This window comes from Pteropus vampyrus, unplaced genomic scaffold (assembly GCF_000151845.1).
Source record: "Pteropus vampyrus isolate Shadow unplaced genomic scaffold, Pvam_2.0 Scaffold223, whole genome shotgun sequence".
Classification (NCBI taxonomy): domain Eukaryota; kingdom Metazoa; phylum Chordata; class Mammalia; order Chiroptera; family Pteropodidae; genus Pteropus; species Pteropus vampyrus.
The window spans coordinates 469236-493586 of record NW_011889004.1 but is presented as its reverse complement, the minus strand read 5'-3'; the positions used below and the strand labels follow the sequence as shown (position 1 = coordinate 493586).

Here is a 24351-nt window from a genome sequence, read left to right as displayed (position 1 = left end):
TGTGCGGGGCTGCAGGTAGGTACCCCAGCACTGCCCGTGTACCACTGGAGCTGCTGGGGGGAAACCAGACAGGCGGAGTCAGACGGACGTGGGCAGATCCAATGGCGTGCTCTTTAGGCATGGGGACAGAATGTGGCTGGCCTCAAGATTCCTCACACCATCCCTACGTGCCCTCCCTCTCCCCTTGCCCCCTGCTTGCAGGAGGGAAGGCCACTCTGCCCTTCCTCTGTTCTTTGGCCTTCCTTTCCCCTCAGCTACAGACTGTTTCCCCTCTCTCTGCTGATTTAGCAGAGTGCTGCCAGGTGTGGAGAGATTAATCAGTGACAGAAAGCTGCCTCTTTGGGAGCAGTGACCAGCTGTGGTCAGGAGAGCCTCTTCCCGGCCAGCCCTAGGAGTCTGTCCAGCTTCCTGCCTGCTGCTCACCCTCCTGCTGCCGCCATGGGACACCTTGGGGCCCTCCTCTTCCTGCTGGGGGCCCTGGGGGCTCTCGCTGATATCTGCAGTAAGTAACCAGACTGACCCTGTGCCTTTTTCTTCCTGGGTCCTTAGGAGGGAGGTCTTGTCCAAGCTCCTCATTATACAGCGGGGGAAACTGAGGTTCCAGTGTGGGGAGAGGTACGAATTATCTGCCCCTTTCAGCTCCTCCAGCAGTTCTGGCTTAGCTGGACCTCAGTGTTTAGCACATTGTATTGAGATTAATTATATGACTGACTCCCCCCACCAGACATGATTGCCTCCATTAATTCAATCATCTGTTCATTTATTCATTAAACGCACATTGATTGAACCTTCTCTGTGACAGGCACAGTATTAGGCTTTGGGGAAGTAACAAAGAGCAAGACAGATCCAATCCTTGCCCTCCTAGAGCTCCCATTCTAGTGAAGGGGACAGTCAAGAGGCAAATAGGTGCTGTGTTTAGGGGCTGTGGTGAGTGCCTAAGGAAGCCAACCAGGCGCAAAGGCCACCGATTCAGGGAGAGAGGTTGGGGAAGGGTTTAAAAGGACCAGGGGGCGTCATGAGAACTGAAACAGGAGGGAAGAAAAGGAACTTGGAAGGAAAGGAGGGAAGGCTTCCCAGGGGAGGGAAGTGAGTGTAGAAACCCTGGAGGGGAGACAAGTCCCAGAGGAGTAGGGCGGGCATTTGTATGATACTCCTTTCACAGGAGTCTGGCTGCTTGGGCTCTGTGTCCCATGGCCGGGACCCCCAGGGGCCTTCTGGACTTGCCTGAGTCTGATTGCACAGGCTCGGGGCTGCCTGGGCACTGGGGCCAGGCAGGAAGCAGAAGCCATGAAGAGAAGCCTCTGAACTTTGGGGCCACCCACTTCTCTTCTTCCCTCCAGTACTCTGCTGACAGCATTATACTCTACAATACACTTTCACCACCAGGGTAGGGTCTCTTGTGATCCTTGGAGAAACAGGGAGGCAGGTTCAGTCATGTCCAGGTGATAAATGAAACAGTCAAAGGTCAGAGGGGCCAGGTGACTTGTCCAAGGCACTCCAGCTTTCCAGGGCTTTGCCAGACTCAGTTCTCAGAACTCCAGGAAAGGTCTCGCCTGGGCACCAGGAGCCTCTGACCTGTGTTCCGCAAGTGCAACCAGACCCCTCGGCCCTTGGATTTGGGTTGCTGTCGAGACAGGCTCCAGGAAAAACCTAGGACCTGGTCCTCAACTTCACTGTGAACATGTCGACAGTTGGCCCTTAGGCCCAACCCTATAAGAATCCCCTTCCCGTGGGGCCCAGAGAGCCCTGGGCTGGGTTTGGGGTGCAGTTTGCTGCCGCTGAGCCACTTCAGTCACTCCCAGCCTCATTCTTTCACCTGCAAAATGGGTAAGAATGCTCTCAGCCTCCCTCCTTCGTGTGGTGTCAGGAGCCCACATACCTTCTTTACCAGCTTAAAGCTCTGTGAAATTGGCAGGGATGTTGCACTAATGTTTGTGCAAAGTGGGCTCCTGTGCTTTACACAAATGTCAGTGCCAGTCAGGCCTCAGCTGGCAGAGCTGGGTGGCACCCGTGAGCAGGCGGCCCTAGTGGGGAGGAAGGTCTCCCAGGACCACTTTTATTACCCTGTGTGAATCTGCCCGGTTTCTTCCTTCTAAAGAGGCTGTTTACAGCTCCAGCTCCTCTTTTTGTCACTTTGACCCCACGGCTGACTCACCTGCTTGAGGTCAGAGCCCAGGGCGGGGGCAGGGCCTCCCTCACCAGTTTGAAGGAAAAGGAGAGGGAAAGAGAGGTGTGGAGAGACAGATGACCAGAGAGACAGGCTGAGCGATGTAGAGACTGAGAGTGACAGAGCGAGAACGCTACAGAAATCGAGTCAGACATGTAGAAAGACCCTGAGCGAGAGAGAAAGGGCAAGAAAAGCAACTCCCTTTTACCTCCCCTAATCCCACTCCTCCTACCCCGCTGCTCTCATAGCAATAGATATTGGTGACCTTTGGGAAAACAGACCCAAGATGGTGGGACTCAAACCGAGAGAGATGGGCTATGGGAGAGGAGCCCTGGTCCTCGTGCCAGGAGGCCCAGGAGGCACTCTGTCTGGCAGTTCCTTCACTCGGTCCCCTGGGAGGGGCAGGCTGCACAGCAACCTGGGACAGGGCACAGAGGACACAGCTAGAGCCCTAGAGTGACCTGGAGGCAGTAAATGGGGAAAAGTCTAAAGTGACCGCAAGCCACCTACTCAGCTCGGGTTCCTTCCCTAAGGGAAGAGAGTGGAGGGAGCTCAGCTGGACCTGATAAATATCCACGAAGCTTCGGCTTCCTGGGTATTTCATGTATTCTCAAATTTCAGTTACACAGTTTCAGGTAAATCCCAAAACACACAGATAAATGGTTGAAAATGTGATGGCTTTCTAACAATTCACCTCACAATCTTGGGTCTTCTTCACCTAAGCAGAGGTGGCAGAAAAAGGGTTATTTTGAGATCTGTGCAGGGTAAGTTCACCATGCAGCCCCAGATCGACAGTGGGCAGTGTGCAGTGTTTTAAAATTGGATATGTAACATGTTCCACGTGTTCAACAGAGCCATCAAAGAGCAGGGGCTTTGCAGGCAGGTCCATCCTTGGCTCAGCAGCTTCATGTAAGACATGACATGACATTGAACTTCTGTTCTCTATTGTGCAAACCAATGATGACAGTACCTACCCACATCACAGGGCTGGCATGAGGACTGAATGAGGTCTGATGTGGTGCCCAGGACGCACCACGTGGCTTGGCATCCAGTCTCTTTGTCACTCCTGATGGATAGAGTGGTTGCCTGGCACCAGCATCCTCTGCCTTCAGCCACCACCTCTCTCTGGCAAACTCCAACAGCTTTTTCAGGATGTCTGCTTTCCCCCTTTTACCTGCTGCCTTTTGTTACGGCCAGATTTTCCCATATGAGTAGGATATGTGCTGGGTGGACGTGGGATGGAGATAGTTATTCCCTGGAGAAGGCCCTGGAGAAGGTTCTGGTGGCCCGGCCCTGTGACCTCACTTGGCCTCTTCTCTTTTTTAAGGCATACCAGAGGTGGACAGCAAGCTGGTGCAGGGGCTGGGCCAGCACCTCTTGCCCTGGATGGACCAGCTCTCCCCAGAGCACTTGAACCCCAGTATCTACGTGGGCCTGCGCCTCTCTAGCCTGGAGGCCGGAGACAAGGAGACCCTCTACCTGCACAGCCTCAAGCTCAGCTACCAGCAGAGCCTCTTGGGGTACGGCCATGCTCTCGCTTCTCCTTTCCCTGTATGTCTTGCTCTACATCCTAAAAGACAGGAGACCTGCGTTCTGGTTTGGACCTGTCACTGCTTGGTTGGGAGACCTTAGGCGAGTTTCATCTTCTCTGGGCCTTTCTCCATCTGTAGAATGGAGTTGGTTTGACTAGAATGGAGATGCTGATACAAGATCCATTTGCTGCCACTCTACCCTCCTGTATGTGAGGCAGACATCACTAATCCATGACCGCACTCTTCCATACCGAGCCCAGAAAAAGCATCTGACTCTGTGCTCCCTTTCTAGAGGTTTAAGGGGAGGCCTGTTCTGAGGTCCAGTGTGGGAATTTGAATGAGAGATGAAGGATCAGGAGCACTGTGGAGCATCATCTCTTTGGCCTCCCTCTTGAGAAATGGACACAGGGCGGGAAGAGGAAAGACAGGGGAGAGTGTGTGGGTGAAGCATGACCAAGATGGTGGGGGAAAGCAGGGGTCATTTGGATGAGAGAACCCTCAGAGTTTAATTTGTCCTTGAGGTTAATTTTTCATCTTTATGAAATATGTGTGGCACATACCTCACAACTTATATAGCTGACTACATCTGCTTTGGGGGAGTTATAGTACATTTTCCAACTGCTAGGATTTTTTTTTCCATTTTGTGGTATTGATGGGGGACACCTCTAGCCAGCTTTTCTTGGGTGGCACTTTCTCCTGGAAGTGTTGTTAACTGGCTTTGTCCTAGGTCTGCCACCAGCAATGACAATAATGACTCCCAGGCCAAGCCCTCCGTGGGCCAGCTGGCCCCCTACCTGCTCGCTCTCAGGGCCAACTGTGAATTTGTCGGAGGCCGCAAGGGGGACAGGCTGGTCTCTCAGTTGAAGCGGTTCCTGGAGGATGAGAAGAGGGCCATTGGTGAGCGGACTCAATCTGCTAGGGATGGGGAGGGCTCATGGATTTTCTCCCCAGGCCTCTTTCCTGCCCTCCATTCTGCCTATCTCACTATCTACCTAGAGGCTTGGGCCTGCCCCAGTAGCCATTCTTGATCAACCCACATGTACTTTATTAGCAAGTTCTGCTCAGCCACCAAGATTGACCTGACTGTCCACCTCTGGGACAGTGGCACAGCCTTTTTACTACTTACTCCCCAGCCTCTCTCTGCTAACTTTCCTGCCTCCTGATGACCCAGCATACAGAGAAAGCATTTTAAATATAAATCTGAACACTGCTATGTTCACAGCCCTCAGGCCTAGCCTGTCTGTCCTTCTCTTCAGCTCGACTCACCTATTCTCTGGCTTACCCACTTGCCTGCCCCTCGGTGGGCCCCAGCCACACTGGCCTTCTTGTAGCTTGCAAACCAGGTTCTCCATATATATTCCCTCTATCTGGAAAGTTTCGTTCCCCCTCTAGCTCTCTTCTGCCCTGACTCCCCATCTACTCAAAAACTTTTGTTATATGGCCCCATGGACCTTGGTCCACATCTCAGTTCTAATTGTACTTTCATGAGTGTGGGTTGTGTTCTTGTTGGAGGCCCCAGCTGTGCCTGACCTGTTGTCAGTGTATTCATACCTCCAAGCACAGCACCCACCACTTAGTAGGGCCTCAGCAGGTGTGGTTCGAGGGAATGAAGGATCTCACGACCCAAAGGAAGGTGTTAGAAAGTACAGGCCATGGGGTCCTGTGTACTAGCATGGCTGGTTGCTGGGAGGGGGCAGAGAGGCAACCCCTCAGGCCTGTGTGACATCCCGCCCCTTGGTTTTCTTCCTCTCAGGGTATAATCACCAGGGCCGTCCCCATACCAGCTACTACCAGTACGGCCTGAGCATCCTGGCCCTATGTGTCCACCAGAAGCGGGTCCACGACAGTGTGGTGGGCAAGCTCCTGTATGCTGTGGAACACGACCATCATCTCCACCAAGGCCACCTCTCTGTGGGTGAGTGGGCCAGACCCTGCGAGGTCAAGCTGGCACTCCTCCAGCCCCCATTCCCAACTGAAGGCCTCCACCCCCTAGTCCCATACTCACCTTCCCAGGGGACCCCTTTTTATTGAGTCCATTAGGAGCGAAATGGCAAAGGCTTGTGTGTGGTGCAGCAGCTCTGAGCCAGCACTGCACCTGGACTAAAATCCTGACCTCTGCTCCATGGCACATGCTTGTTGTAGGATGCTCTGGGCAAGTCAGCTGGCCTTTCTGATTCAGTTTCTCCTGTAAAGTAACCTCCCAGCAGCATCGATAAAGGATGTTTTAAAAATAAAGGGCTTAGCATAGTACCTGGCATGGGGAAATTCTGGTTATATAGCTGTGATCTTATCATTGCATAAGCTGGGAAGCCTGAGACCTGGATCCTGGATCTGCTTCTTTACTGTGTGACTTTGGGCCTCCAGTGCCCTTTCTTGTTATTGTGATTCAAGGTCTCTTCTAGGCCTGGTTCTGTGAGTGAGTGTGTGTGCCTCACATGGGGTGGGATAAGACGGAGTAGGTTCGAGGAGTGGTTAGGTGCCCAAAGAGAAGAAGGCAGCAGGGCCCCTGCCATCAGAATGCTTGTTCTGCCTCAGAAGCTTCTAGAAAAACCACTGTGGATGCATTAAGTCACCTTGAGGGTTGGGGCGGGGGAAGGCTTGACCACCCCCCAACCTAGAGCCCAGGCAGCTCCTTGGACCTATCACATCAGACGATCTGGGAGTTATTCCAGGTATTGGTTTATTTAAAACTTGCCTGGTGATCCCAATGTGCAGGCAGGTTTGGGAATGAGTGGTGTAGAATGAAGTCTTATTGGGCCTCCCTCCTCCAGTCTCTCTCCCAATCTCTAACCCCCAAGCAGTAGACAGAGGTAGGGTTAACTAACCATCCTGCTTTGTCCTGGACTAAGGGGTTTCCCAGGACACTGGACTTACAGTGCCCAAACCGGGAAAGTACTGGGCAAACTGGGTTGAGTTGGTCCACCTAGCTGGCAGAAACTTTCTAAAATGCCCATCTGACCATGTTTTCCCTGTTCTTCAAGCCCTCCTGTGGGCGCCCATTGGCCCTAGACCATGCCTGGGCTGACCCAAGTTGGCTCTGTCCCCTACAGACACATTAGCCATGGCAGGCTTGGCCTTCACCTGTCTGAAGCGCTCCAACCTCAACACTGATCAGAGCAACCGGATCAACCTGGCCATCAGGACAGTGCAAGAGAAGATCCTGAAGGCCCAGACCCCAGAAGGCCACTTTGGGAATGTCTACAGTACCCCTCTGGCACTGCAGGTGGGAAAGAGACTCTGGGATTATGGTCTACCCTGCTGGCTGGTGGGAGGTGGGTTGGTCAGGGCAGGAAGACCTGTTTTCTCCCTGGCAGCTGACCCACCTCCTCCTTCTCTCCCCTACTCTGTCACCAGTTGCTAATGACCTCCCCTGTGCCCGGAGTGGAGCTGGGCAGAGCATGCCTCAACGCGGGGGCTGCTCTGTCAGCCAGCGTGCAGAATGGGGCCTTCCAGAATGCTCTCATGATTTCCCAGCTGCTGCCTGCCTTGAACCACAAAAGCTATGTGGATCTCATCTCTCCAGACTGCCTGGCACCAAGAGGTAGCCAAACCTTTCACTGAAGCCTGGTTCTTTTCAATCTGCAGGGCACTCATTGAAGTCTGCATGATCCAGTGATGGGTAGTTATTTGGTCTTGATTTGCTGAGTCAATGGGAGTTTGTGGGAGTGTGTGGGACACACTGGCAGCTAAGATGTAGTCGGGATTCTAGAAACTCACAATGTGGAGAAGGAGACACCAAATGGAGAGCTCTGAGTAGGCTGGGAATCTCCAGCCCCTTCTTTGATAAATTATTTGGATAGATGGTTGGATGGATGGATGGATGGATGGATGGATGGATGGATGGATGGATGGATGGATAGAGCATGACACATTTTGGTTAGCTCTTATACATCATAATGAGTCCCAATTAGCGGCTTGAATCAGGGCTTCCTCTGGGAGAGGAACTTGACTTGGCAAGTGAGATTTGCCAGTGGAGAAGAGAGAAGGAGGGCAGAGCAGAGAAGAAACAGCAAGAGAAAAACAGAAGTATAAAGACTGGAATTTGGGGGAAGGGTCTTGCTAAAGAGTGGGGTGTGGGAGAATGAGCTTGAGTGGCAGGTAGAAAATAGAAAGTAGAAAAGATCCTCAGAGGGAATAAGGGAGTGATATGAGCAAATGTACATTCCAGAAAAAGCCCTCTGGGGTGCCGTGTGGCAGATAGGTAGGAGGGGGGATGCTGGAGGCAGGGAAACCAGTGAGGAGCCTGACCTTGGGCAGCAGGGGATGTGGGGGCTGAGGTTACAGGGCGGGGTGGGATGGAGCCAGGTTTTAGCTGTGCAGGTGGTGATGGTATTGGCTGAGATGGGACCTTGGGGAAGGAAGAGGTCCTGATGGGCCACAGCGCCTTTGAAGGAAGAAAGGAAGATTAACATCCAGGCCTCATGCCCTCACACCAGCTGCTGCTTTCTCTCTCCCTGGTGCAGTCATGTTGGAACAAACCGTGGAGTCCTTTTCACAGAGCCAAGTCCCAGAGGTCATCCATGTCACGCTGAAGGTTCCCAGTGTCTGGCCGCCATACAGACACTTCATCTCTGTCCCTGCTGGGTCCTCATTGGAAGATGTCCTAAAGAAGGCCCAAGAGCTTGGAGGATTCATGTAAGACCACCACGTCCCAGCCCTCACCCCACCGACCCCACATCCCTGAAACATGGTCATGCCCAAATAAGATGGGAGTGATTCTCGTGCTGCCAGTGGGGAATCTGGCCCAGAGATGTGTGTGCCTTCTACTGAGCCACCCAGACCCCAGATTGTTTGTTTAGAAATACGTGCCTCAGTTTGAGAGGGCCCCAATTTCTGTCCCCAATTGGCTTTCCCAGAGGACAGCATCCTGCAGCTAGGGAGGGCCCACAGCTAGTGCCTTAGGGTCATCTGGGCCCAGGGAATTTCAGGCCAGAAATATGCAAAGACTCTTTGAAAGGATAAAAATTCTCACAGACCCCAGGTTAAGTTACTTCTGTTATAATATGACTTAGATGTGTACTAATAAGTTTACTCTTAAAAGTCCTTTCTCTTTCTGGCTCAAGACAGCTATAAATTCTAAGCAACTTTGCAAAGAAAACTATGAAGCCAATAGCATTCAAATAAAGACTGTCTGCTAAGGAGCAGGAATACGCCAGGGGCAGGGAGAGCCCGATGCTCTCAGCATTCCCTTGGATTGAACTGCCATCCGACCTCAATTTGTACAGGCAGCAGTGTCTTCATAGGCTCTTCCCCGGTCCCAAATTCACTATTCACTACTAAGCCACTGTTCTCTTTCTGGTAGTCTGCAGTGCATATAGCAGTACTGCTGGCGGCCGACACAGTTCAGACGGTCACACACACTGAGCACCCTTGCTTGGCAGGTCTCAGTCTACCAGGCATTGAGATTACCCAGAACCTACTGGCATTTATGTTTGGATATTCTCATCAGAATGAAAAAAATAGAATTTAACATTTTTGTTCAGAACTCCAGGACCTCTGAGAAGATATCAGGGGCACTGGTCTAAGAAATAATTATCTTGTTAGTAAAGATGGGTGCCTGAACTGGGTTGAGGGGCTAGGCAAGATGGCCAAGGTCAAGGCACTGCAGAGAAAGCTGGACTGCAGAGGCAGAGGCAGAGGCAGAGGCAGAGGCGCAGAGGCAGAGGCGCAGAGGCAGAGGCGCAGAGGCGCAGAGGCGCAGAGGCAGAGGCAGAGGCAGAGGCAGAGGCAGAGGCAGAGGCAGAGGCAGAGGCAAGACAGCACTCAGAGAGAAGTGCTCCAAGCAGCCATATGACCCCACAGAGTTAGGGAATGATTGGAGAAAGGGGGTTGTTCCATGACATCCCTAAAGTAATTCTTTTCCTTTGCTGAAGTTACCCTGAAGGGGTTTCTGTTTCTTAAAACTATGAAAACTCTCCCTCTCTAGAACCAAAACCATCGATCAGCCTTTTGGAGAGAGGAGGGACACAAGCCATGGAGTTTTAAGAGGATCCTTTGGCTGTGGCATCCAGATGAGTTGGAGAAATGCAAAGTTGGAGGCAAGGAGCTCAGGAAAGGGAGCGCGCATAAGGAGACTTGGTTGCAAGGTCCAGAAATATATCTCTAATGCTCTCTTGTAATGCAGAGCATGGTGTATGTAGAGTCAGGGAGTAGATTGAGCAACACAGCAACACAACTCAGAGAGGGGCCAGCTGCTGGGTTGATAATGAATAGGTGTTCCTTCCTGCAGGCCATGGTCATGGTCAACACAGAAGGGATAAATTCCCCTGAAAGAGCAGTGTCAGTGGGGCTGGAGAGAAGGGGTAGAGATGAGACCCATGGTGAGGTAGCCCAAGAAGGGTTTAGCTGGTGCTGGCCCTGAGGAAGATGGCAAGACTTCCCGGTGTGGATGAGCTCCGCTTCTGCCCTTGGGTCAATGAGAGCAAAAGTCACCTTTTCTCCCTCTTCATCTGTCCCTTTTGTAGGTATGAAACAAAGGCTTCCTTGTCGGGCCCTTACCTGACCTCTGTTATGGGAAAAGAAGCTGAGGAACGTGAGTTCTGGCAGCTCATCCAAGCCCCCGACACCCCACTGCAGCAAGGTGAGTCTGGTGGCTGGCTACCTCTGGATGTGTCCCCCACCTCAGCCCTAACCCAGCAATGAGGTTTCATCAACTCACTCCAGCTTTCAAATCACCTGTAATTTGCTATCTAGAAATAACTTCTTTTAACTTTTGTTGTGTTTCCTTCCAGATTATTTTTAAATATCTAAGTTTTTTGTTTTATTAAAAAATAGAGCCATACTCTAGCAATGCTGTCTAATAGAAATAAAATGTGAGCCACACATGTAATTCTAAATTTTCTAGTTGGTGAAACTAATAATAATAATGTATCCTATTTAATCCAGTATATCCTAAATAATACCATTTTAAGATGTAACCAATGTAAAATTATTAATGACATTTTGCATGCTTTTTTTTGTAAACTAAGATTTCAAGTGCTCAGTAGCCACATATGGCTAATGGCTAGCATATTGGACGGTGCAGCTCTATATACTGTTTTGCAAATTATTTTTTTCTTAATATATTATAGACATATTTTTACGTCAGCTTATGTAGATATTCTCTTTTCTTTGTAATGACCCCATAGAATATGTTATCCACTAGGGTCCTTTGCACTGCAAGTAACAGGAAATGCAATGCAAACTAGCTTCCAGAATATGACATCCATTGGCTCATGTGATTGGAGTCCAGAGGGAGTGAGGACTTCAGGGCTGGTGTAACATGATTCTAGCTGGCTTCCCTGGGACTCCATCCCCTTCTCTTGGTTGGCTTCCTCCTCCAGAGAGGCCCCCGCTGTGCCTTCCCAGGGCTGCTCTCTTTTAAGACTGAAGAAACTGGTCTGAATACCCAGCAAACTTCTGGTGTCTCGAACATAGAATTGGGACACAGGTGCATTCCTGGACCCATCCCTATTTGCTAGGAGATGACCCAGATTCTGTAACCACCACTGACTAGAGAGAAGAGATCTCCACATGACTGGCTTAGGCCAATCAGGCCCACCCATGTGTGCTGAGTGCTGAGCTACTGGGCATGGAGCGGGATGGGTGGGCCACAGCCTGCTGGACCTCTAGGGTGTCTCCAGTTTTAACTCTTACACTCCAAGCTGTCATGAGCATCCTCGTGCATCAGCCCAGTCACCAGACTCTTAAACATCATCTGTCCCTGCTCCTACTACCTAGAACTTCTGGGCACTTACAATGTAGCAGGCATTGGGCCAAGGCTTTAAAGAAGGTGGGAACTTTCTGAGGGAGCCCAGTTAGAAACATTCTCTTTCCCTGCCTGGCTTGTGAGCAAATTGAGAAATAAAACAAAGGAGTTGCAGATGGGGACCCCAGATCTGATCTCTATTACTGAAAAAGGCTGGGCTGGAAGATGTAGCCTGGGAAGAAAGCCCGATGAACTCAGCCATGAGGCCAACATGAGTGGTTGTGTCCTCTACCTCCTGTCCCCACAGACCCCTAGTCCAGCAAGAAGCCCACTTCCATGGGAAGGAGGAAGGCCTTTGTGTTGATATCTTCATCACCCTCATTTGAGAAATGGGAACACCAGCACTCACGGTGGTTGAATTACTTGCCCAAAGTCACATTGCTAATGAGTGACAAAGCTGGGGCTTGAAGCCAGGTGCCATGCTAGAGCCTGGGTTGTCTCCAGTGAGGGCAGGCTGGCTCCCAGGAGACTTTACTCGTGGGCCAAGTTCTCCCTCCAGACCATACTAAGCAAGTTCCTCATCTTGACGGCCCCTTGAGGACTATGAAGACAGGGACCATCAAGTGTTGTCAAGGTCTCTGTTTCCTTTAACCCCATGTTGGTTATCTAGCATGCTGTCCTGTACCCTCACCCTCTAGGGGTGTCCCACTGCAAAATGAGCCTGTGAGCCCTAGGTTACAGCTCAGTTCAGAGTCTCTGCACTGGCTCCAATTTCCCACCACCAAGCCCTAAGCAGATGTGATAGACCTTAGCCTTAGGGCGGGGGTCCGGAAGATGAGGTTGGGGACTGGGAGGCTCTGCCCTAATGCCCCCTTCCCCACTCAACCTGTCTCTGCAGGTATTGCTGACTACAGACCCAAGAATGGAGAAACCATCGAGCTGAGGCTGGTTGTCTGGTAGCCTCACACTGGCTCACCCACTCCAGCAGCTACACACAGTCCCTATACTTCCACCTTCCCTCCAGACACCATTGTAACAGGCATAAGCCTGACCCTGCCTGCCTCCTCACGTGCTCTTGGAGCAATGTCCCCGGATCACCAGCCACCACTTTTGTGAGGCTTCTAAGCAAGGAACCAAGCACCTTCTCCCAGAGGTCTGTCTGCCTGGGTCTGGCTCAACCTGGCCCCACAGGCATCCTGTGAAGACCACTCATAGTCTGAAGGGCATGCAGCATCTCAGACTCCTCAGCACAAGAAATCTGCTAGCTGCTGGCATTGTGAGTACTGCCTTCTCTGGGATTGGGGTCCTGCAGGGAGACCTCCGCAGCCCCAAGGGCTGGGGCCCTGAGCCTAGCTCTTCAGTGCACCGTCAGAATGGTGGCATTAGAGCTAGCTGTGGCAAGGGCTCTGCACTCTGCAGGGCTGCTCAAAGCCTACCTCTGAAATGATTAAAGCGTTGATTGTGCACATGCCTCAGTGTCCTGATACCTGATGCTAATGAGCAGATGCAGGAACTGTGAGCAGAGAAAGGGACGATACCTCCAGGTGGGGAATAGAGGGTGGATGAATGTCTTGGGTCCTGGGGAGAATGATGCTGGCAATGGTGACATTGATTACTGTTTAGGGAGCATATACTTGCTAAACACTTTCTTGCATAACTCTGAGGTGGTTGATATTTTCGTTGTCATCTCTGCTTTACACATACGAAAACTGGTACTCAAAGAGAGAAAGTGACTCACCACAGTGTCAAACAGGTGACATGGCTTAGGAGACAGACAGACCGGACCTGGGGTGGCTTCCTGGCTCCTCCACTCAAACACTAAAAATGAGGGCTTCAGTGATTGTTATGATTACGTGGCAGAGCCCGAATTCGACTGGAAGCCCAGGACCCTAGAGCTTGGACTCTCACCCCCAGCTTTCCCCCAGTGTAGTCCGTGTACCACCCCAGGCCTCGGCAGTTGGGGTATGGGGACCCTGCCGCTCATTGGGAGGGCCCTGGACTCTGGGCTGCCCTCTAGGAAGTGGGGTTCAGGCCAGGGAAGCACCCTACACACCCCACCCCACTGAGGAAGGAGGGCTATCTTCTGAGGGGGCCTCTGACAGACAGCAGGTACTGTGACACATACTGAGTCCTCAAAGCCACAGATTAAACAGATGCCTCTTCCTAGGGTGCCAATTTTAATATATAGGGTCTGAGCAGTTAAGGGAAGTAGGCAATTTAAAAAATTCTTTTATAGTGAAACCAACTTCAGAGTATCAGAGAGCCCAATGAAGAAGTGGCCTCTGTTTTTAGGGTGAATTATCTGTGCCCAGGACCCAGAGTGCTTGTTCACTTGTCCTTCCTTAATCACAGCCAGGGGGCACTTCCAGGAGGTTTCAGGACCTGCCTGTGACTGTTCCCTTTACCACGCTGTAGTAGAAGGGTGGAGACTCAGGTCACACAGACTGGAGGTAGCAGAACCCAGATCCTCACTCATTGATCCCAGGTCTCAGCACTTGCCACTGCACCACCCTGACACCTCCCCGCTCCTTGAGATACCAATTGAGAAAGCCACAGGCCCCTCCCATACAGGGGAGATGGGCTGTGGCAGGTCTCAGGCCAGGTGAGAGAGAAGGTGGACAGTTACTACAGGGAATGCCCCTGTACTGGGCTTTCAAGAATCCATGAGCTAGATGTGATCCATCCTCTCAAGTGACACTTAGTCAGAGTGTGTTTGGCTCTGAGGAGCAGGAAGCTACTGAATCTTGCTCAAATCAAAGGATTTTTGCTGAAAAGATGCAGCCCACTGCCTCTAGGGTAACCAAGGGTGTCAGGGAAACGGAAGTTGGGGCTCAAGGCTTTGTCACCTCCGCTATCCTCAGGCCTCTTCTGTGTCCTCTCCCTCAGTCAGCTTCCTCTGAGTATGACCCCAGCAGTGACCCTGCCACCTTTCAGTTCAAGTCCCTAGCCCCTTCTTATTTTCTCAGCCTGTGTCCCAAAGCCTGGAGACACAGGTTGAGAAAATAAGAGGGGGCTAGGGCCTTGGCTGGTCTGACTAGCACAGTCCACCTATGGACACTGGGTTAGGTGTTTAGTCTGGCACAATTAGATGGGACCCTGAGAATGGGTGTGGGTGAGAGGGTTGTCATGTCTGGTGCAGGCCCTCACAGTAAGAGTCTGCTAAACAGGCCCTCCCTGGGGTCCAGGAACCAGGATTGTGTCTAGCCTGCGTTTAGATCTGATTGACTCCAGACAAGTCACTTCCCCTCTCAGCCTGTTTCCTAACTCAGCTATGGGATGGCACCTTGGCTTACATAGCATGTTTATACCTGTGAGCTCATCATAGATCACAGGTAGGGAAACTGAGGCCCCAGGAGTGAAGTAATTTGTCTAGGGACAAGTAATTTGTAATTTGTCTACAGTCCAGTTGCTGAAAATGAGTCCTGCTCCCCTCCTGGTGCCTCTCAGAATCCCTCCCCGAGTCACTCAAAAGGCAGCGCTCAAATCTGGGGCATTTGGAAACTTGTGGGCAAGGGTAGGGTGCTCTGGGCTGCTCTGGGCTTTCATGTGGACCCCAAAGAGTGAGAGGAAGCCCGCTGCTGCTCTCCATGAAGATGGGCACCCCACTCCCCATTCTCCCACAAGGGAATAACCTGTGGAGAGCCCAGGATAAAAACTGGGGCTCTGGAGCCAGACAGACCTTGTCTAAATCCCACTCCACAACCCTGGGCACATCGACTCCTTCCCCTCACCAAGCTCTCTGCAGCATCCAGCTCCAGGGCTAACTGTGCAGTGGATGGGTGGAGCCTCTGTACTCGGGCAGCCCCTGGTGTTATGTCTTTCTGCATGCACCCTGGCCCTTCTGGACTCCCATCTGGGATTATCTGCTAGGTCATTTGCTTTGGGTTCTGCCCTCAGCCTCCTTCCCCCTGCCTCCACCCCCAAGTGTGCAGCTCTCTCCATCCCACCAAGTCACCCAGGCCTCATATTGGTTAATCCTCATTCCTCATAGCCCACCCCTCACTAGGCTGGGTAAGCAGGAGCAGCTTTGTGGCAGTCCTGCAGGAGGTATAGACAGATTTTCACTGCCACCACTCCTTGCCAGCTCAGCGTGGAAGTTAGAGTGTTTATTATTTTTAAAAATTATTATTATTGTTATTAAAGGAAACTTGCTGGAAACTGACAGAATCCCACAAAGAATATAACTCTTAGGGGGCCCTGATTCCTCTTATTCAGGAAATGTAGGGGGAGGGGCATGCCGCCTTGGCTGCCTCAGTTTCCCTCCCACAATCCCTTCTGGTGAAACCCTGTCTTTATACCCTCATATTTTGGACTTTGGCCTGGAAATCCCCTGCCATACAGTTTAGGCGCCAGAAGGCGTCAGAATCACCAAAGGCAAATGTAAAAACGCAGATTCCTAAGCCCATCATAGAGTGTCTCCAGTGAGACTGGGACTTTTAAATCAGAGTCCAAGGATTGTATAGGGTTGGGGGACACTTGCAGCCATTCCGCAGTCTGACCACCAGAGGGCGCCTCAGACAGGCCTAAGTGGCCACCCTTAGAGGTCTTATTCCTCCAGAGGTTGCTGTTATCAAAGACAGACTAGGAGTGGGCCGTGTCCAGTGGGTAGGAGCTTCCTCAGAGAAAGAAGCCCGACGTCAGGAAAGAGGCTGGCAGCTGGCACTGAGCACCTGTTTGGGAGCTCAGAGAGGCCCGGGCCGGGACTCGAATCTGTATCAGCTTGTGCTGACCTGGGGCATCCGTCGTTCAGATGGGAAACCCCATTCCCAAGAAAAGGCAAGGGCTTGGTGGCAGCTGCTCTGCCTCCCAGCCCACCCAGGGCTCTTTCTCCTGCCAGGGCTGAGGGCAGAGAGTGGAACACCAGAAAGTCCAGTTGTGACTCAGCTCTGAGTGCCGGGGGATGGAACAGGGGCTGCTGGCCAGGGACGGATGCTAGCCAGCGGTACCCTCCTTCCGGAACTGTGGTGGCCTTGATGATTCAGCTTCCCTCTGCCTGCCTCGAGGGGCCCGCCTTGGCCTAGGAGAGGGAGGAGGTGCTGGGACTAGGAGGGGCTTTAAGGGGCCCGTGGTCCAACTCTTCTGCTGAGCCCATGGGATAACCGTGGTCAGAGATCGGATGGTTCAGAGACAGGCCCTGGGATGGGAGTCCCTGGAGAGGGGTCAGGGGTGGGGGTCCTATAAAATGGAGTCTTCTGTGAAGATGGGAGTTTTTTATCGGGCTCTCAGAAAAATTCCCCACTCTTCCACCTTGATTTGGTCTCTATGAGGACTCGCCTTGGCTCTGGGTGGGGAGGAGCCCATCACCCACGAATGGGGTGAGGGGGGACAGACAGGCTGATCACTAAAGCTGGAGGGGGCGGGGTCAGCCAATGGAAGGAATGCAAAGCCGACCCAGGAGGGGCTGAGAATGGCTGGCGTGGGGGCGGAGCGAGACATCCTCCGTGGCTCCGGGGGCGGGGCCGGAGGCTCAGCCCAACTTTCCGGGTGGGGAGCAGGCTGTGGCGGCAGAGGCGGAGCCAAGAGCTCGGGGCCTCGCCCCGCGGGCGGGGCTTGAGCTGGAACCGGGCGGGAGCTGCTGCCGGAGTCACAGCCACAGCCGCAGCGCAGCCGGAGCCGCAGCCGCAGCCGGAGCCGCCTGTAGCCGGAGCTGGGGGGCAGGCCCGGCTCGAGCCGAGCCGAGCAGAGCCGAGCGAGCTCTCCGTGCGGGCCGGCGTGTCAGCCGCAGGGCCTAGGCACTGTCGGAGGCAGCGAGCCACGACCACTGGGCACCACCGGACACCGCTGGGCGCGGGAGCCTGGATCACCCCTGCCAGGCCTGGGCACGGCCTTAACAATCAAGAGATCCTGAGTGTAGACTGTAGAGGCAAAGGAAGGAAGATTCCATCCAAGCATAGCGTGGGCACTAGGCGAGGAGAAGAGTGGAGACTTCACCAGGCTCTGGGCAGAGGTGCCCGGAGCTTACTAGTCCAGGCTTGAGCACCAGAGAGCCTGGCATCCCAGGAACCACGACTTGGGTTCTGTCCTGCCCGGGCTGAGAACAGAGCATATAGCTCTTGGACCTCGCTGGCACGGGCGTGACAAAAGAAGCGGTTTTCTCACCTGTCTGAGAAGAAGGCCGGGATCTGAGGATCCAGGATCTGGTCTGGTCCTAAGGAGGGCTCTCTGGTGGCCCAGAACTGGTCACTGAGAGCTCGCCTCCTGCCCCAGCCCCACTGGTACGGATGTGCCGCTGTCCTCTGGAGCAACATGACGGAAGGATGACCTCTGTTGAGGCAGTGGCAGTGGCTGGCAGTGCTCTGGTGGCTGGGTCCCCTGAGTGGCCCCACGCTACCCCCCACACTCTCGGGGGGCCTGGCCGGACCCGGGTGGCCATAGCAGCACTGGTATGGCTGCTGGCGGGAGCCAGCATGTCCAGCCTCAACAAGTGGATTTTCACAGTGCATGGCTTCGGGAGGCCCCTACTGCTGTCAGCACTGCACATGCTGGCAGCAGCACTGGCATGCTACCGGGGGGCACGGCACCCCATGCCCCGTGGTACGCACCGGCAAGTGCTGCTGCTCAGCCTTACCTTCGGAACCTCGATGGCCTGCGGCAACGTGGGCCTGAGTGCTGTGCCCTTGGACCTGGCACAGCTGGCCACTACTACCACACCACTGATCACACTGGCCCTGTCAGCGCTGCTGCTCGGCCGTCGCCACCACCCACTGCAGTTTGCTGCCATGGGCCCACTCTGCTTGGGGGCTGCCTGCAGCCTGGCTGGTGAGCTCCGGACACCTCCCGCTGGCTGTGGTTTCCTGCTGGCGGCCACCTGCCTCCGTGGCCTCAAGTCCATTCAGCAGAGTGAGTGCCTGGGTCACTGAGGAGGTGGGAATCAGGGTGGGTATGTGGCCTGGATGGCCCTGTGAGGGATATGACCAGTATCCCATTTTACAGATGAAGAAACTGAGCCTAACAGCTTTGGAAGAGGCAGAAACTGAGACTCAGAAAGGGCCAACAGCTCAGTGAGTTCCAGGCCCCAAACAGGCTTTAGAGGCCCAACTAGTATTTAATAATAGTTGCCATTGATCTGTGTCCCCTGTTTTGTCTCTTTATCTTGCTGGATCTCCATACTGCCCTGATCAAGGAAGTCGCTATATTGTCCCCATTTGACAGGTAGAGGGGATTGCCTTCCACCATGTGGCCAGTGAGCAGAAGAGGTAAGAATTGAACCTAGGCAGTCAATCTCCATTCTAACCAAGATGTAGCATAAGGCTGTGGACCCAGAGGGAGGCCTGATAGTGGGGACCAGGAAGAGAGAAAGAGGGCAAGGCCTTGAGCTGGGATTCGGAAGGCCAGGGGTTTGGCTGAATCTGGGAAGGGTTCGTGTTTACCGGGAGCTGCAGTGTAACAGGCCCTGTGCTGGGTGTTGACCTTGAGTAGTCGTGGCAACCACCCCATTTTATAGAGGGTGGAACTAAGACCCAGAGAGGTACGTGATTTTCCCAGGGTCACCTTACCTCTGATGAAAGGAGGCAGGGGGACTCTGGCAAAGGGTGGGGTGGAGGCTCTAGGACTAGACTGCTAAATCACTGCCACAGGGTGGAGGCCGTCTCCCTGCCTGTCCTTCTGAGGGGCATCTGAGTCACAGACCCCTACTTCCCTCTGCCTAAACCCAAGGGAGATGTGAGAGAGGCCAGGGTACCCACCCGGGGTGGGGAGGCCTGGGTTCCAGGCACACCTTTGATCATACTTGCTGGGTGACCTTGGGCAGGTCCAGGTTTTTCTTGGGCCTCAGTTTCCCCATCTGTTCAGTGGAAGAGCGTTGGAGTTGATGGAGGCCCAGGGGCCTCTTCCTCTCCCTCCCCTTCCAGCTCTGAGATTCTGAGACCCAGACCTGGGAGAAGGAAGGGGGCACTCCAAGGCACTGGGCTGGGTTGGAGGTGGTTTGCAGCCATGGAAGGTTGAACTCAGAGTTCAGCCCTGCCCTGGCATCTTCAGAGACAGGACCTAGAGGCCTTGTCCCTATCCTCCTGGGCCCTGTGGCAGGCCCGAAGCCCAGTTCTATTTTTGCCCTCAGGTTACATGAGAGCTGGTGACTGAGCTTGGGCCTGAGTTGTGGGCCGTAGGAAACCTGACCCCATGGGTGCACCCACCCCGCCACCTCTACTCCAGACAGGGTCACAAGTCTAGGAAGGTCCCGGCCTCAAGCCTCACAACACGCCTGCTGAGGCCCAGTGCTCCTCACCCAGAAGGAGCCCTGGCCTGCAGGATGGGCTATGGCAGGCCAGGCCTCAGGCACACAGGCACAAGAGTGGCAGGTGCCTGGCATCAGGCCACTTTGGCCTATGCCAGTGCCCTCCATCTCTCCTGTGTCAACTGCCCGGCCCCAGAGGTGGGCTGGATGCTTGCTCTAGACTACCACAGCACCCTCTGTTTCCTGAATTAGGACAGAATGTCCTGTTTTATATCCACTTGGTTACCTGCCTGCCTCCCATCAGACAGGAGCTCTGAAAGGCCATGGACTGGCTTAGGACATCTTCATGTCCTCAGCACCGGGCCTGTGGCCTAGCACAGGACAGGTACTCCTTAATGCTGAATATATTAATGGCTCCGACAGCAGAATTGGTAGGCTGATTAGGCTATATGGCTCAGGATGCTAAGGAGGGAGCTTAGGAAGCTAGAGGCCCCACTAACGGAGATAGGCGTCTGGCAGAGATGGGAGAAACAGATTGGAGCAGGGGGGTGACATGAGTTTTGGACAAGATGAGGTTTCAGGAAAGGCTCCAGGGCCAGATTCAGACTACAGTGTAAATGGCTGACACCAGCTCCTATCTTGAGAGCAGACTTCATGGGAGCAAAAGATGAGAGTTCAGGAAGAGGAGCCCCCAGGCATCCAGCAGCCTCATTCCTATCTGAGCCAGTTGCAGACCCAGGGGAATACATGGGGAGAGGAGTGATGCCAACTTCCCACTCACAGAGAGGCTGGGAAGTGGGGAGCCAGCTTGTAGAGCTTATTCTCAGCTGCACTCACCTACATTAGAGAGTAGCCTGACCTGATCCCTGTCCTCTGAGCTCTCAGACTGGTGGGGAGACACTCAGAAACAGAGATCACAATGACAGGAGAGAAGCTCTAGAGCCAAGTGTGGTGGGAACAGTTATTTCTAGAGGAAAGCAGAGAAGGCTGCCTAGGGGAGGAGGCATGCAGTGATGACAATAACGATAATGTAATAATAGTAGCAAACACTGTTCCTCACTATGTGCCCATGCTGGCCCGTTCTTTATACACAGAGCAGGAAAGGGCATTCTGGGAGCAGGAAACAGGCTGTGCCAGGGCACAGGATGTCAGCCAACAGGAGCAGAGTGTGGGGGATTGAGACAGCTGCCATGGCGAGCAGTTACCGCTGCGCATCAGGCCCTGTGCTCAGTACATTACACAGCCTTGTGTATGTTTGGGGGGCAGGGTGTTGTCACCCTCCCCATGCTACACACGAGAAAGCTTAGAGAGGCTGACTTGCCCGATATGGCACAGCTAGTGAAAGAGGTAAGGATGGGTAAACCAGTAGCCAGCAGAACAAGGTCCAGGGAACATGTTTGTCTACATGTGGCAGAAGCTTGGGCATGTTCAGATGCTGAAACAAAAATGCCTTTGAAGGAGAAGTTGAAAAGGAAGTTTGGGGCGTGCTGACAGAGGAGGGGGTCACTGAAGAGGCAGGATGACAAGCTGACATTTTGGAGGCCCTCGGTGGGATGAGTCACCTCTGGCGGAGGATCATCACACTTTCCCTGGGCTGCAAGGAAGGGAGGCAGAGGGCTGGGTGGGTGGGATGCAGAACAGGCACAGGGGCTGGGTGAGGAGGTTCAGACCTTCCTGGGTGAAGTTCATCTGAAATTCTAAACACCTTCTAGTGATTGGACCTTTGATATGAGGCCACAGACCGCTTATAACAGTACTATATTTGGAGGGAACGAGCAGGAGGCATTCCAATTATCTGTTCATTTCTAGAAATGCTCTAGCCGGAGGGACTGTTGCCTAGAGAACAAAGCCAAAAAACATCAGAATGAAATCGAGAGAGAAGTTAAGATTTCCTATTCTAAGCATAGCCTATGAGTAAGCTCCTCTGTGGCTTTTTGGAAAGTGTGTGTCAGAAAATGCAGTCTTTAGATCGATTACTCATTTCTCTCCACTAAAATTTGGACAAGGCCCCAAACCGTCATTGCCCTTGTGCAAATACTACTATTCACCTGAGCTGTGTCTGATTTTGACAATGAGCACCAGCACTTCCTTTGTGAACCGGCTGGGTGGTAACGTGTGTACACATGTGTGCACTGACACACGCATACCCGCACACATGCACACACACATACACAGAGGCATGCATTCACACATATGCAAAGTCGTAGGATCCCCTCTTTCCTTGCAAAGTGAAAAGATTTCCTCTTAGTCCTGAATTCTCCTCTACAAACCCCAATGTTGGTAGCAAAAGATACTGATTAGTGAGTGACAGCCAAGTGCAAAAAATGACTTTTTTATTGTTCCCTTGTCATCCCAATGGTCATAAGTGAATGAAGCAATGAATGGACCCAACGTTTGACTCGAACAACTTATTATTTTAAATCTCTCTCTCTCTCTTTAATGTAAAGACCAATAGCTAGTAAGTGGCAGAGCTGGGAACTTCTGCTGGCCTGTCTCTGCTAAGGTGGTGGGAACTACACTGTGGGGTAGTAGGTCTGATAAGGGCTGAGGCCAAGAAAGGTGGGTCGGGGCCACTTGGTGCAGGGCCTTCAAAGCTAGTTTAGAACCTACGATAGTTTTCCCCAGGGCCTGGGGAGCCCCTGAAGATTTTTTTTTTTGAGCCATATTTTATGTTTATTGGTCATTTGGATATCACAAGCAGGTTCTTGTTTCAGCCAATGGAAGGCAGTTTGAAGTGGGGGATAATGAGCCTGTTCATTTTATTTTATCTTTTTACAGTCACTGAGCACTTACCTTATAAGGACTTTATGCACATTATCTATTTTAATCTTTACAAAAAACCCCGTGTATTAGGTTTTATTATCATCCAGCTTTGCATGTGAGGGAACCTAGGCCTCCAGAAGGTAAGTACCAAGTCATAGCTAGTAAGAAATGGATGCAAGTCACATCCCAGGCCCTCTGATTCCAGATTCTCGACTGTCACTTTACGGAGCAGAGGCCACTAACTCTGCCAGAGGAGTTGGGCAGGCTTCCTGGGGGATGGGCCCTGTAGGTCATGCCAGGTTGGCCGAGTGGGGCTTGTCCTCCCACCAGGTGCTGATGGCTGCTGTCCTGGTTACAGGTGCCCTGCTGCAGGAGGAGAGGCTGGATGCAGTGACCCTGCTGTACGCCACCTCCCTGCCCAGCTTCTGCCTGCTGGCAGGTGCGGCCCTGGTGCTGGAGGCTGGTGTGGCACTGCCGCCTGCTCCCACTGACTCCCGCCTCTGGGCCTGCATCCTGCTTAGCTGCCTCCTGTCCGTGCTCTACAACCTGGCCAGCTTCTCCCTGCTGGCCCTCACCTCTGCTCTCACCGTCCACGTCCTGGGAAACCTCACTGTCGTGGGCAACCTCGTCCTGTCCCGGTTCCTGTTTGGCAGTCGCCTCAGCTCCCTCAGCTATTTTGGCATTGCACTCACCCTTTCGGGAATGTTTCTTTACCACAACTGCGAGTTCGTGGCCTCCTGGGCTACCCGCCGGGGCTTCTGGCGGAAGGACCAGACTGACAAGGGTCTTTGAGACCTAGAAGAGCGCATGAGCCACCTGGAACAGCCCCAGCCTGAATCCAACCTTGGCCAGTGGCCATGGGAAAAGTGGAGAGCAGGCGGCTACTGGAACCATGGGAGAGACAGGTGCCTTCGGGAAGGGCCACCTTGAAGGCTGAAATGGGGCCTCCCAGAGAGACCCACCTGTCCCTGCCTGTCTCTCCTCATCACAGACCCCACTCACCACTGGATGGTGGGTCCGAGCCTGGCACGCTCACTGTGCTTGTCAGAGTAATTATTATTGATATCAACCACTAGGCTGAAAATTGCTGGCCAAATTTTGAGAACCTCACCGTGTTCTGATGACAATGACGATTCTTGGCAGTTGCACAATCCTTCCTCCACGAAGTGGGGGAGGCAGCTAGAGGGCCCAGAGAGGGGCTTCTTTGTTGCTGGGCTCCCCCAGGGAGGTGGGTTCCTCTGTGCCAACTCCTGGCAGCTGCTGTGGCCTCACTCCTGGGCCCCCCCAATTTTGGATCTTCCGTCCTCAAATAAACTATTTTTGCTTGTACACCTGTGTCATTCCTCGGGGTTTTAGCCAAGGAAATAGAGGGAGAACAATGGACCCACTGGCCGCTAACCACCCACAGAAGAACAAGAACATCCTCATCCACTGTGTCCTGTCCAGGCCCCCAACCTAGTCCAATTTTCTAAAGTCCCTCCACTGGCCAGGCTGCCATTGCCCATCTTCTGGATAGTGGTGGTGGCTTCCTCCCTGCTCTGCTCTGGGCCATCCACTCCATCTTCCACACAGCCCCAGAGGGCGCTTTCTAAAATACACACGTTCTGTGGCTCCATACTGCTCTTGGGACAAAGTCAGAACTTTCCGCTTTGAAGTGGGGGATAATGAGCCTGTTCATTTTATTTTATCTTTTTACAGTCAGTGAGCACTTACCTTATAAGGACTTTATGTACATTATATATTTTAATCTTTAGATTAATCTTTAGATTAATCTGTAATCTAAAGATTAAAATGGATAATGTGCTCCAGATCACAAGGCCCTTGGGATCTGGCCCCTGTGGCCTCACCAGTCTCCTGCAGTCTCACTTCTTCTCTCCTTGGGCTCCACCTTCCAGCCTCATCAACTTCCTTCGGGTCCCTATGATGCCAGGCCTGCTCACAGGACATGCCGTTGCCTCTGTCTGGTATTGTCCCTCCCTTTCGTGACTAAATCCTTGCTTGGAGGAGAAAACTCTAACATGCAACTCTC

At 52.9% G+C, this 24351-nt stretch overlaps 2 protein-coding genes across 6 annotated transcripts; both read left to right on the top strand.

Annotated features, from left to right (window-relative positions):
• TCN2 (transcobalamin 2) lies at positions 1 to 12857 on the top strand. 3 transcript variants are annotated; one of them, XM_011373310.2, is made up of 10 exons: positions 1 to 15; positions 292 to 502; positions 3495 to 3687; positions 4427 to 4596; positions 5453 to 5614; positions 6750 to 6922; positions 7054 to 7240; positions 8163 to 8334; positions 10164 to 10279; positions 12285 to 12857. In XM_011373310.2, exons 2-10 carry the CDS (start codon positions 439 to 441, stop codon positions 12344 to 12346), a joined length of 1299 nt encoding a protein of 432 aa, XP_011371612.1. In that variant the 5' UTR covers positions 1 to 15; positions 292 to 438; the 3' UTR covers positions 12347 to 12857. The 3 variants fall into 3 exon arrangements, with proteins under 3 accessions (XP_011371612.1, XP_011371611.1, XP_011371609.1); XM_011373309.2 differs by having other exon boundaries at positions 289 to 502; XM_011373307.2 differs by lacking the exon at positions 1 to 15 and having other exon boundaries at positions 218 to 502.
• A 3731-nt stretch (positions 12858 to 16588) lies between these two features.
• On the top strand, positions 16589 to 23651 carry SLC35E4 (solute carrier family 35 member E4). 3 transcript variants are annotated; one of them, XM_023538429.1, is made up of 3 exons: positions 16589 to 18226; positions 18539 to 18582; positions 22681 to 22816. In XM_023538429.1, exons 1-2 carry the CDS (start codon positions 17608 to 17610, stop codon positions 18571 to 18573), a joined length of 654 nt encoding a protein of 217 aa, XP_023394197.1. In that variant the 5' UTR covers positions 16589 to 17607; the 3' UTR covers positions 18574 to 18582; positions 22681 to 22816. The 3 variants fall into 3 exon arrangements, with proteins under 3 accessions (XP_023394197.1, XP_023394196.1, XP_011371608.1); XM_023538428.1 differs by lacking the exon at positions 18539 to 18582 and having other exon boundaries at positions 22653 to 22954; XM_011373306.2 differs by lacking the exon at positions 18539 to 18582 and having other exon boundaries at positions 16593 to 18226; positions 22681 to 23651.
• The last annotated feature ends 700 nt before the right edge of the window (positions 23652 to 24351 follow it).

What these genes read in the sequence shown, in the direction of transcription:
- TCN2 (XM_011373310.2), top strand. Translation starts at nt 439, where the DNA reads ATGGGACACCTTGGGGCCCTCCTCTTCCTGCTGGGGGCCCTGGGGGCT. An exon ending in GTACCCCTCTGGCACTGCAG is followed by an intron (nt 6,923 to 7,053) that starts GTGGGAAAGAGA and finishes CTCTGTCACCAG; the next exon opens with TTGCTAATGACCTCCCCTGT. An exon ending in CAAGAGCTTGGAGGATTCAT is followed by an intron (nt 8,335 to 10,163) that starts GTAAGACCACCA and finishes TCCCTTTTGTAG; the next exon opens with GTATGAAACAAAGGCTTCCT.
- SLC35E4 (XM_011373306.2), top strand. Translation starts at nt 17,608, where the DNA reads ATGTGCCGCTGTCCTCTGGAGCAACATGACGGAAGGATGACCTCTGTT. An exon ending in CCTCAAGTCCATTCAGCAGA is followed by an intron (nt 18,227 to 22,680) that starts GTGAGTGCCTGG and finishes TCCTGGTTACAG; the next exon opens with GTGCCCTGCTGCAGGAGGAG.